Below are 13278 nucleotides of genomic sequence, written 5' to 3'. Positions count from 1 at the left end.
CACCGAAGTCACAGAGTGGCCCAGGACCACAAGGAGCCCCAATTTCCTCCCCTCTCTCCGTCTGATACAGGGCTTCCCCTTCCAGAGCAGTTGGTATGGTGCCACTTGTTGTGGGTGGGGCATTTTTCCTTAATTAGTTTAATTTCTGAGGTAAGCCACCTCCTCACTTTTTAGTTCTGTTTATTTTAAAGTGTTTTATTCTCCATGGGCTCCTCTTTCTCCTGCAGTATTTTTGTAAAAAAAAGGACCTGCAGCTCTATCAGGTTTTTATTGTGATCTTTGTCTGTGTTAGGGCCGGTTCACACGGGTCTGCCCATTCAAAGGAGATTGAGAATTGCCTGTACTGTGGTTTACTTCTTATTACTGTCATTTGTGCTAAGGTCTTGTCCCAATTCCGATATTTCCCCTCGTTTCAGCCTACCGCTGCTTCCAGGGTCATTCTGTGTCCCCCTGCAGGCAGTGCCGTTTCTAGCCTTTTTGTCACCCCAGGCAAGATGTCCATTTGGGGTGGGGCTTCATTTAGAGGCATGGCTTAATCCAGGGGCGTGGCATCTCCCCAGAACCAGTGGCACTCCAGGCAATGATCTGGAATGCCTTTACCTAAAAACAGCCCTGCCTGCAGGGGTCAAAGTCACCGGAAGATGTCACGCTTGCAGAAAAGGATTTCAATGACACGCTGGCAGAAACCTGTGTGAACCGGCCGTAAGGGATATTTCCATTACTTTCTGATCTACTCTTTGGTGTCACAAAAAAACTTAAAATTAATGAAGAGGTTTATGTTTGGGACAAAGGCCAGAGGCACATGGCATAGTAACAGACCTGTTGTTGTATATGCTCTATCTTATTGCCTGAGGAAGCGGTCACTCCCGCGAAACGCATTGTATTTTATCGGCGTATGTAAATAAATTGTTTTGCTGAAAATTGATTGGCATTTTCTTGTCTGCCCGGAGGAGGTAAGTCCACCATTGCCTCCTCACTTTTAAACGTTTTAGATCTTTTTATCATTCTGGCGTCTCTGTATCCATACCAAATGTTTAGGACAAAGGCTGCAGTTGGTCACTGACAACGGTTGTAGTACTTCCACAGCCAATCCAGAGCAGACCAAATACATTTTGGGCTATATATAACTCAAGCATTTTTTGTTTCTGATTTTAAATCCTTTCCTTCTTTCATCAGGTACCCCAGAAAGCTTAGCAGAAAAGGAACGCCAACTCTCCACTATGATCTCACAGCTAATCAGCTTGCGGGAACAGCTCCTGGCCGCGCACGACGAACAGAAAAAACTGGCCGCCTCCCAAATAGAGAAGCAGCGACAACAAATGGACCTCGCCCGCCAGCAGCAGGAACAGGTGAGCGTCAGGGAATATTCTGACCCACGTGGCTTCCTGACATGAAGGGTAACTCCACTGCTTTGATGTAAGACTTTAATAAGACAATATTTCTGTTATTGCAAGTACTTAAGTGGGTTTTAATGGACTTTTAGAAGTCTTTCCACACCCTGTATTAGTTTGACAGTGATAAGGTACTTCTGCCAGGCATGCTATTGTGTTTAAAGATAACAGTAGTGTCCCTGAAACAAATTCAAGCACCTCTCATGCTATGTCCTCTTTCATTAAAGGACAACTGTAGCGAAAGGTATATAGAGGCTGCCATATTTATTCCCTCTTAAGCAATACCAGTTATCTGGCTGCCCTGCTGATGTATTTGGCTGCAGTAGTATCTGAATAACACCAGAAACAAGCATGCAGCTAATCTTGTCAGTTCTGACATTAATGTTTGAAACACCTGATCTGCTACATGCTTGTTCAGGGTCTACGGCTAAAAGTATTAAAGACAAAGGACTAGCAGGACAGCCAGGCAACTGGTATCACACAAAAGGAAAAAAACATGGTAGCCTCCCTACAGTTGTCCTTTAAGGGCCTGTTTCCACTTCACGTGGATTCTGGGTTCCGAGAAACTGACTCCATTGATAGCCTATGGGCCTGTTTCCACTAATGTTTATATTGAATGGGAAACCGTGCATGATGCAGAACTCTGCAAATCGCGTTTAGTGGAAGCAGGCCCATAGGCATTCATTGGAGTCAGTTTTTCTGCACTCAGATTCCGCATGTAGTGGAAACAGGCGCTAAATAGCCACATCCGGGTGCAGATAAACTGATGCAGAGCTGACGGAGGACTAGTGGAAATAGACCCTAAAATAAGGAAATCTTCTGCAGATCATAAACATTTGTTAACAGATTTAAATTGTAAATGTTGTTCTTATTAATGAAGACATTTTTGCATTAGGTAGGCTTTTTTTCGGGTGATAGCTACATTTATTTCTCCTCTCTTATCGTTCCCAGGAGAAGCTTTTAGTGATCTGTCTCCCATGTAGCGCCACCTGTTGTCTTGCAGCGGCCCCTTTATCCAGTATTATTGTTATAGCAGCTCCTAGGACCTAACGAGACCCCAACGTGGCATGTGACATGATGAGATAAACATGTCTATGTACAGTCCAAAACCTACTTAGAACTAGGTTGTGTTCCTTTTCTATTTCCATGTATGGGTTAAGAATTCAGAGCTCTGAATTACCATTTCTGTGCAATCATATTTCGGTACCTCCCGCTAACTAAGCACAATTATATTTGAAGCAATGACCCCACAATAATCTAAATAGCAGTGTAATGCGCATGTGCCCATTGTTCAAATTTGTTTTGGCGCACTCTGCCGCAGGATGATTTAACAACAAAATGGTGCAGTGTGATTGTCCTGCGGCGGGCTCCCGAGGCGAACTCTTATCATCTATTTTTGCTCACCTGGGGCTTCTTCAAGCCCCCAGCAGCCCTGGTCCTCCTCCGTGTCCTGGCTGGCTGGCCATAATGATCGCAACCCACCGGCAGGGTGCACAACTACTGCGCAGGCGCAGTATGTGCCAGATGGAGTGGACGTGCAGAAGAGATGACCCCGCCGACAGCCCTTATGTCCCTCTCACCTCAGGTTCCCTTTACATTTTTCAACAAATTTTTCATCTCCTCTAATTTCTTGTACAAAGATCACAACGCTATTTTTTTTCTAAAGCAAACTGTGTTGGGAATCAAACAGAGCAGACGCTTGCGTGCGCCACACGATACAGTCATTTATGACTACAATGCTCGCTGGTGGCCCCCAGAGCGTCACATCCGACAGACCCCCAAATTAATGTGCATTTTTTAAGAATGTGACATTATTACTGAAATGATCTTTTAATTTGAAAAGTAGTTTTGCCGGGTGCGGCGCGGCCTACGCTCCGATGGTTTTAATGAGTTGCGATTTTGGATATTTTATGGGCGGGCGTATTTGTCCGCACGTACGGCGCCAGCAAGGTCCCCAAACGGAGGGCTAAATTCCCATAGAAGGAGCTGAGGATTCGGAATGTCACCGCAGCATCCGGAGACGACTGTGTAATTAACTATTGACACTTGTGAATACGGCGGCACAAATTAATCTTGACACATTTGCAGACGAGTGATATCTTACAACGAACACTTAGTAATTATATTTCAAAATGAAAATTAAATGACACTTAGAGCTCGGTTGTCATGCTCAATGAAGCGAGTGTGCCGCCCAGGCGATTGCCAGAGAGCCAGCCGTAGATCAGCCCTATCAGTGATCGCTGCCACGTTTATGGCTAGCCGTACGCTTGTGGTTTAGTCAGTATCTCATGAATGGCCTCTAAACTCTGCTGAGCCACTGAGTGACCATCCAAGAGACAGTCAGCACCCTATTGTGAGTATTGCTGCAGCTTAAAGTGTACCTGAGCCAAAACTCGGGTACAGAATTACATACTTACCTAAGGAGAGGGAAGCCTCTGAATCCTAATGAGGCTTCCCCAGGCCTGGATTTACCTCACAGGAGCCTATAGGCACAGATGTCCTGGCACCCTAGACTTTGCCCTATCCAAACCTAAAAACCCCCGCAAGTGTGCTGGCTGGCCCAGCTGTCACTTCTCTCTTACTTCCTTTGCCCGCCATAGGTAGCTACAGGTGCCCCTTAGTATTAGGTAGCCACAAGTACCCTCAACACTAAGTAGCTACAGGTGCCCTTAAGTATTAGATACATAGAGGAACCTCACTATTAGGTAGAGGTGCTCCTGACTGAAGGGAGATCTCGTCAGTGAAATACAGAGAGCAGGGTGAGTAACCTCTCATTTACACTCTCATCAGGACTCTGCATAGGGAGGGGAGTGAGACGCCTTTCCATCATCAGGCGCCTGTAGGCACGTGCCTACAGTGCCTTATGGTAAATCCAGCCCTGGGCTTCCCACAGTGTCCTCTGGTCTCTGGGATAAGCTCACAGCAGGTGGTTTGGGTGCAGTTGGCCGCCTGGTGAAACGGGCGCTGCATAGATCGCAATGTTAATTGCGGCTTTGCTGGCGCCCAGGGGGTAATTTGGGTGCCAGCAGTGCCCAATAATTATTGTAATTAGGCAGTGCAAATATTGGTGGAGAGGGTTTTTAGCAGTGAACGTGGTGCTCTGATTGGCAGAAATTGTGGCACAGGGGGTTGGTTAGGGTTTGGCATCGGTAGAGCAAGGGTTCAAGTGAGAATAAAGTCAGGTTAGGCAGTAAAATTGGAATAAGTTAGAGCCTAAAAGTAGAATATCTGTCATTTACCAATATTCTTCTAGCGGCTATACCCCGCAGCCCAAATTACAGCGGTGCCCTTTCAATAAACTCAAAAAGCTGTCCTCAATTGTCTTTCCAAATATAACTGTGAATATGTGGATAAGAAAAATGATCTGGTCATTTAAAAATAAATAAATAATTATATTGGGTCATTCATTCCTGAGCCGATTCAAAGCTGAAATTCTCTTACTGTGAAGAACCCCTCCCCATGGGATGCTAAGAATTATCTATCCTCCATACACAGCCAATGTTCTTTTCAGTGCTCATTTCCTGCATCTTAATATTGGCCTAAGATAGGTTTACACCGATTATTGAGTTCATGTCTGTTCAGTGTTCCTTAAAATCATTGTCTAATGCTGCAATCGCCTTTATTCTGCATGAATAGTAAATCTGATTAGCTGCCATGGTGATTGCCGCATCATCATCATCTTTTTCATTCCCTTAATATAAAAGTGTCAGTATCATCTTTATTTGTGTTCTAATAGTAGTAGGTGGTACAGTATATGCAACTGCTCCTGGGCCCCTAGACCTAAGGGCCCACATTGAGCCTTCTTTCAGCCACCTAATTAGCTCTTTTCTGGTGCTATAGTGCTAAGGACCTCCTCAATCTGTGTGTTCAGTAGCACTGATCATGCTTAGACTCCTGTCAAACTGTGGCTCTCCCTGGAAATCAGGTTTTGGATACTATATATACAATGTTGGGAATGGGGTGGGGGGGGGGGGGGCAATGATAGTTTACACTGGGGCCTGTGGAAGTGTAGCTACTCCAGTTTAAACTTGCATTGTCCCCTTTTCACTGGGAAGGGTGAAGGAACACCCAAAATTGTAAGTTGGGTGGGAACAGTGACAGGAAATGTCAACACTGAAAGGTGTAAGAAGGTGTTTTTTAGACAGTTACTATAGTGAATTGTCACCTGCAGATACCTTTAAAGGTAATCTGAAGTGAAAATAAATTTATGAGATAATTAATTGTATGTGTAGTATAGTTAAAGAGACTCTGTAACAAAATTTTGAGCCTTATTTCTTCTATCCTATATGTTCCTATAGCTGTTCTAATGTGCTCTGTCTTACTGCAACCTTTCCTATTTGCACAGTGGCTGTATTATCTCTGTTATATGATCTAATCTCTCCTCTGTCGGCTCTGTCAGGCTGAGGCAGTCAGGCTGGAATGTGCTGTGCTGCTTGTGATTGGACAGAAGCTATACACACCCTCTCCAGGCCCCCTGCACACTCTGTATGACTCACACACTGAGCTACTCTCAGCCTATCACTTGCTATGGCTTTTGTTTGTAAACACTGCATAAAAACTGGCAATTACAAGCCAGGATTGCAGCAGGGAGTGGCAGAAACAGCACAGAGGGGCCCAGGAGAACATAATGAATAGAATGGTATGCTTTTTATTGTAAGAATTTTACTGTACAGATTCTCTTTAAGAAATAGAACATTAGTAGCAAAGAGAAGAGTCTCATATTGTTTCCAGTACAGGAAGAGTTAAGAAACTTTAGTTGTTATCTATGCAAAAGAGCTTCTCTGAGCTCTTCGACCCAACTTGGGTCAGCTACTGTGCTGTTTTGTGATGCACTTTAACATCAAAGAAAAGAAAGTGAGAGACAGATTTAGATAAGGTTTTACTGCAATGATGATCAAAGGGTCATTAGCTCTGCTCTGTTTCTTAGTTTAAAATACAGAGTGGGGTTTGTAAATTGCAAATATGACAGAATGATGCAATGTTATATTACAAAAAGCTATATAACTGAAAAATAAAAATGAGACTCTTTTCTTTCCTACTAATGTTCTATTCAGTATCTGTACTACACTTACAATTCATTATATCATACTTTTTTTTGCTTCAGTGTCACTTTAATAAAGCGGAACTAAAATCAAAATAACATAATAAAATTGCTTATTTTTTTTACGATATTACTTCATAAATTATTTAGTCAGTATTTGTCTGTTCAGCTGATAAGACCAGACTTATCAACTGAACGACGGACTGTACACACGCCCGATTTGGCGTCTGAACGACGGGACGTCCAAACGACCTGTCGTTTAAAAAAATCCGACTTGTGTATGGGCCTTAAGCCTCAGTGGGGGGGGGGAGGTGGGGCTACACCTAGCATTTTTAACAGAAAAGAGGATATTCTGAATAATTTACTGTATTCTACTACAGGTAGTCCCTGACGTTCGAACACCCCGTCAATACAAATGACCTGAAAATGTGAAAGTTGATTTCAAAAGACCTTGCAGTTTTGAAAATCAATTTTAAAAATTCAAAGAAAACATTTTTTCAAACCAGTAAAATAACAACTTGCTGGAGTACACTGAGGGCAAAAAGGGACAGAGGTGACAGTGTGTGTGTGTGGGGGGGGGGGGAGCAGAGATGACAGTGTGTGTGTGTGGGGGCAGAGGCGGCACAGAGGTGGACACTGAAGGTATGTGGGAACAGAGGAAGGATAGAGGGGGACTAGGGGGGCACTGAGGAGGCACAGGGGACAGAGATAGCGCAGCGTTTCCACTTATGGACAGAACCAGGTTAAAGGACCACTACCGTGAAGAATTGTAAAATTTAAAATACAAGGTAACACATACAAATAAGTATGTTTCTTCCAGAGTAAAATGAGCTATAAGTTACTTTTCTCCTATGTTACTGTCGCTTACAGTAGGTAGTAGAAAGCTGACGGAACTGACATGTTTTTGACTAGTCCACCTCTTCATGGGGAATTCTCAGTATTTAATTTATTTTCTACTAAAGCACTCCTGGTATGGGATGTATGCAAAGATGCTGGCTGCCTCCTCTATCTATTTACACACTTTTCTGACAGTTGAACTGAGCAACTGCTGTTCACTTAGTGCTTTTGAAAATAAAGAAAACCCAGAGAATATCCCTTGTGGAGATGGACTAGTCCAAAGCATGTCAGTTCTGTCAGATTTCTACTACCTACTGTAAGTGACCGCAACATAGGAGAAAAGTAATTTATAGCACATTTTATTCTGGGAGAAATGTACTTTTTAATTATGCATTTTCATGTATTTTCATTAAAAAAAAACTGTTCATGTTAGTGGTCCTTTAAGAATGGACCTACAGTCCCTATCATTAACAGGGACTATTTGTATATGTCGTTCCAGTTCCTCTTTAAGCCCTGCTTCCTATGTGCATATTGTATACAGGAATCCTAGATGGATAGGTTCAGAAAAGGATGCGTTGTTACCCTGTGTTGTCATAGCCAGCATGAGGAGGGATATAATATGCTGGCGGATGGGAGAGGGGCTGTGTGTCGTGCTCCAGCGTTTTGTGAGTGTTAATGTTGGCTTGGCCTGGTGCCATGTGCCAATCACAAGTTATCAGTGAGTGGAACTGAGTGGCGCTGATATTTGTTACAACATCCTGAGGCAATCTGTACATTATTCATTGTGTAATTGATGTCGCGGGGAGCGCACATCTGTTGCTCGATAACCTCGGCTCTCAGCACAGAGGCGTTTCTGCAGAGCTCAGTGATACGTGATGCTGGCCGTCACCTGACTCCCAGGACTGACCGCCACTCAGGGCATCACTTATCTCACACCTTCTCAAATAATAATCCGCTTTCACAAACCCCTTTCCAAAAAAGTTTACATGCTGCGTAAATGTGAATAGTAACGGAATGCAACGGTCTGAAAATCGTTGAGAGAGGAACTGTAGTCACAATAATGGAATTAATATTTTTTTTTATTTTTTTTTTTTACGATATTGATTTGTAAATTATTTAATCAGTGTTTGGCCATTGTAAAATCTTTCCTCTCCCTGATTTACATTTAGAATTCCGCATAGGTTAACAGCCTAGGCTAAGCATCACTAGGAGGGTGTGTGTGTGTGTGTGTGGGGGGGGGGGGGGGTACATAGCGATATATTTTTATTATTTTTCCATTTTAATTCAATGTCAGCAATATGTTTCAAAAAAGTGGGAACAAAAAACTGAAAAAGTTGTGTTATGTTACACACACTCACACACAAACATACACACACTCACACACAAACATACACACACTCACACACAAACATACACACACTCACACACAAACATACACAAACACTTTGCGGAAAAATCTCTGATTTAAGTAGATTGACTGACAAAACGTTAGTAACATGATTATAGAGGGACTGACTGAGTCTCTCAGAAGCAAAGTGAAACACTGCAAGCAAACAGTGCAACAATTTAGAAGTTACATTCCGCAGTGCAAAGAATTTGGAGATTTTACCGTCTACAACACATACTATCCATAAAAGATTGAGAGGATCTGGAGTAATATGCAAGGAACAAGGCTAAAAGCCAGTATTGAATGACTGATTCTTGTGCTCTCCGGTTGCACTGAGTTAAAAACAGATATGATTCTATAGACAGTGGCCTAGCTAAGGAGCTGTGGGCCCCGATGCAAGTTTTAGAATGGGGCCCCCCAAGCACTCTATACGTAACAATTGATACGGCGCACCAAAACCTGCCAATGGCAACTACAGTGTCAGAGGTGCAAGAAGGGGATGGTGAGCAGCTTGTTAATGATTACCACTACACAAAGTATCTATAGAAGTGATTATTATGAGCACAGGACCAATAGAGAACTAATACTGAGGGGCCCCTCTGCGGTCTGCACCCCCTATTGCTACGCCCCTGTTAATAGTGGAAATCGCTGCACTGGCCCTGATACACTTTTGTAAATTATTGTTTGTGAACACAGGTCATCACTGCAAGTACTGTTACATATATACATATACACCTGTCCCTCATATGTACATTTTTCAGTATATATACAATACTGGCATAAATATATTAATAATTATTTTGAATTATTTTTTTCAAATTCTTTTTCTTTATGCAGATTGCACGACAACAGCAGCAGCTTCTGCAACAGCAACACAAGATCAACATTTTACAGCAACAGATCCAGGTCAGAATCCGTGTCTGTCTTTAACCCTGTTTGTCCTAATATTGGTATATAGAAGAAGCAGAAATGTTGGTGCTAGCAGCAGGTGCTGTACATTTGGTGGAAGTCAGTACTTTCATTTCTGGTCTGGAGAAATTATAGACCAGGGGTTGGTCAGTAAAAGCTTCACTGATCTGGTAGTTGAAAACTGTACACATTGGTTTGGGGACTGTGGAGATCAAGTAGACGGACTGTGAAGACCGTAAACGAGTCGGATTGCATGATGGATACTCCAGATGGCTGAATATGCATAGATTGGTTGGATGATCGAGGACACTGCACATTAGTAGATTGTTCGGGGAAACTTGTCATCTGGTACGTGGCTGGGGACATTAAAGATCAGATCAGTTAAGGACGCAGAAGATTTGGCATATGGTTGAGTACCATAGAGATCAAACAGTTTAAGAACTTTGTAAATCTGACAGATGATTGAGAATTTGATAGGGCAGGTAGGTGATGCGGTATACCATATTTATAACTAATCAGTGGAGACATTATTGAGCCAGTTTATAAAGGATGGCTTGTTTGTCAAAAATCTACCTTGGGAACCATCATATTAAAGTATAGATAACAAGACATGACACAGAACATTTGTATAGCACTTTTTTCCTGTCAGACTCAAAGCACCAGAGCTGCAGGCACTAGGGGGCACTCATTTGGCATTAGCAGTGTTAGGAAGTCTTTCCCACTGTCTCCTTACCAAATAGGTGCTGACTTACTGAGCAGGAACATCCGAGATTCAAACCCTGGTCTCCTGTGTCAGAGGCAGAGCCCTTAACCAGTCCACTGTCCAGCCACTACTGATGGATGAGACGTAAAACATTTCTTATGAGGACAACTATATAGAGCAGATGGATGGGGTGTATTATGTTGAGGATAGTTACCAATATGTTGTATAACACACAATAGATGGAGTGTACAATGTTTATGTTGTTTGCCAGTGTGTTGTATTTATCCTGAGTAGCATTTTTCCTACGATAAAGAAAGGATGAGAAAGGCAATTTTTAATCCGCTAAGTATGAATATACAGATGACATAGGATATGCTTGGTCTAACTAGAGGGGAACGGCCCCTGCGACTGCAGGGGGGGGGGGTAGAGATGTGGGGGGCCCAAACTACTAACTTTCCCTTCCTCCCATACAGGGGTCCATCCTTTACATCAGGTGTATTTGTGGCTACACTTGTTATGGAGGTAAAGATCCTGATGGCCACACTTGCTTTGAGACTTGTGAGATGGGCCCCAAGCCGTGAAGGGGAGGCAAGGGAAGGAATGTGAACATGGGGGGCCCATTAAGGTTTTGCTAGGGGGCCCGGCCCCATGAATTGTACTTACGCCATGACTGCCTGTATACAGTAAAACAAAGGTTGTGCGGAACGTACCACATCTCTCCTAAAAGGGCCGGCCTGTATAGCCATTGTTGGTTTTTCTGGGATCCTCTCATGGTTGGAAGTTCCTTTGTTCAACGCTTTATTTCCTTTGTACATCCCATAAAGGGCGTTGCTGTCAGTTGTGGCTTCATAGCCCTTCATTTACTAATTACTTCATAGGAAATATGCTTAAGTTGGACGAGACATTTGTCAGTCTTGATATGCAATATTGTGGATCAGACTGAAAATAGTGTGTTGTTGTTTTTCAAAGACACCTGAACTTGAAACAAGCATGTGGGTTATCTAGTCAGATTTCAGTCAGAAACTTCTGATCTGTTGCATGCTTGTTCAGGGGCAATGGCTAAAAAGTATTAGAGGCATCAGCAGGACAGCCAGGCAACTGGTATAGTTTAAAAGGAAATAAATATGTCAGCCTTCATATCCCTCTGAGTTCAGATGTTCTATAAATAGGAAGTAAGGCTCTCTAGCGCTCACTTCCTGTGGCCGGAATTTGAATTGCACAGAAGTGTATCGAAAAAAAATCTCTGCCCTCCACAATGCGAACGGCAATTTAAAAAAAAAAAAAAAGCTGAGTTGCCATTGGCTTACATGACTTCTGTTAACCACGCAAGCCGACCACCAGTGCGCCAGCGTTACCCGCGAGGCAGATTGAGGACTTCCAGCACACTGCACCGCACAAGTATGAAATGCCCCATAGACTGCAAAACAGGGTAACACAATGCACCAGTGTAAAAGCAGCCTCAGAGTCGCAGTGTCAGTGTACCAAACAATGGTCAGGTGGGTTTGGGTGAAGGATGAGCCCCTCTGTTCAGAGCTGTAATATATATGAAAATACCATAAGAGGAGCGGTAGATAGATCGGATGCCAGCGGACAATAGCCGCTCACCCCGCTACCTCCCTACAGCTCTCATCATTCCATCTGGTGACTGCGACATAAACCGGACATAATAAACACACAGCACATTTCTGTAGATTGGAACGTGAAGTATGAAAATGGAAGGAATAAAAAAAACAGCAAATTGCTATCTAGCGGTAATTCTTCCATCCAGCGCCATCCAGACAGGATTGGAACAGTGCGTGGTACTTACCCTCTCTTGTATGGTGGTAATTACTGGGTATTGAATAAAAAGGCATCACCATGGCAACGGTCTTAACATGACTAATGCGTATGGGGGTCTGTTACATGGATTAGGCTAAAAATATTACAAGGCACAACCAAGCAGCGACTCTCCCGCAGCACAAAGACCAAACGCCACAAAATGGTATCTATCAATAAGGTGGAAGAGGGGTCCAGTGATGAACCCGCCCTCATTATTAATACGGGATTCTCCTGATCGCATCACCAAATGAGGGAAGTGAAGTTCATTAAAGAGGACTTGTCATTCACACTTGTCATTAAGAGCAGCTGCAAGTCTGATAGGCAGGTTCTTTCTCAGTGGTATTGCTGGGCATTCAGTCCTAGCAGTGCTCATTGCGTAATTTAATATAGGAAGCAGAGCCGTATCATGCACAAGGCAGCCTAGGCAGGTGCCTAGGGAAATCAATACTGATGGGCAACAATACTCAACTCTACCCAAAATCCCCTTGTTATACTGACGTAGACCCCCATATTTCCAGTCAAGACAACACACTTGCTGCACTGGACATCACACCACCTAATCAACATTCATAGTGTGGCGTAACGGGTGCAGCATCCCAACACTCTGCATGCCGTGCTTTACACCTGAACAGAGATATGGAGGCTGCCAGGTTTATTCGCTTTTAAATAATGCACATTGCCTGGCCGTCCTGCTGATCGTCTGCCTGTAATATTTTCAGCCATAGACCCTGAACAAGCATGCAGCTCAGATGTTTGACTGCATTTGCTGGGCAGTTTGTATATTCTCCCTGTGTCTGTGTGGGTTTCCTCCAGGCACTCCGGTTCCTTCCACAGCCCAAAGCATACAGTTAAGTTAATGGGTTTTGTCCTAAATTGTCCGTACACTACACTACATATACTGTAGAGATATGACTATGGTAGTGATTCAATTGCAAGCCCCCCTGAGGGACATTTAAAGGGAACCCAAGGTGAGAGCGATATGGAGGTTGCCATATTTATTTCCTTGTACACAATGCCAGTTGCCTAGCAGCCCTGTTGATCTTCTGGCATAAGTAGTGTCTGAGGCAAAACCCTGGAACAAGTATATGGCTTATCCAGTAAAAGCTGAGTCAGAACACCTGATCTGCTTTATGCTTGTTCAGGGGCTATAGCTAAAAGTATGAGACAGGATCAGGACGACTGCCGGGTAACT

At 43.4% G+C, this 13278-nt stretch overlaps 1 protein-coding gene and 1 long non-coding RNA gene across 18 annotated transcripts in view; one reads left to right on the top strand and one right to left on the bottom strand.

Moving 5' to 3' along the window:
- LOC137538435 (uncharacterized) overlaps positions 1-13278 on the bottom strand; it is a 407510-nt gene that overhangs the window by 51648 nt on the left and 342584 nt on the right. The window lies entirely within an intron of this gene.
- SOX6 (SRY-box transcription factor 6) overlaps positions 1-13278 on the top strand; it is a 605164-nt gene that overhangs the window by 393464 nt on the left and 198422 nt on the right. For all 17 annotated transcript variants that reach the window (XM_068260626.1, XM_068260625.1, XM_068260627.1 and 14 more), the window contains 2 exons: positions 1177-1349; positions 9494-9562. In XM_068260626.1, the coding sequence (XP_068116727.1) occupies positions 1177-1349; positions 9494-9562 (242 nt within the window). The remainder of the gene's footprint in view (positions 1-1176; positions 1350-9493; positions 9563-13278) is intronic.

The sequence above is a fragment of the Hyperolius riggenbachi genome, chromosome 11 (genome assembly GCF_040937935.1).
Source record: "Hyperolius riggenbachi isolate aHypRig1 chromosome 11, aHypRig1.pri, whole genome shotgun sequence".
Taxonomy (NCBI): domain Eukaryota; kingdom Metazoa; phylum Chordata; class Amphibia; order Anura; family Hyperoliidae; genus Hyperolius; species Hyperolius riggenbachi.
The sequence above is the reverse complement of the archived record's forward strand: the minus strand, read 5'-3'. Positions and strand labels throughout refer to the sequence as shown.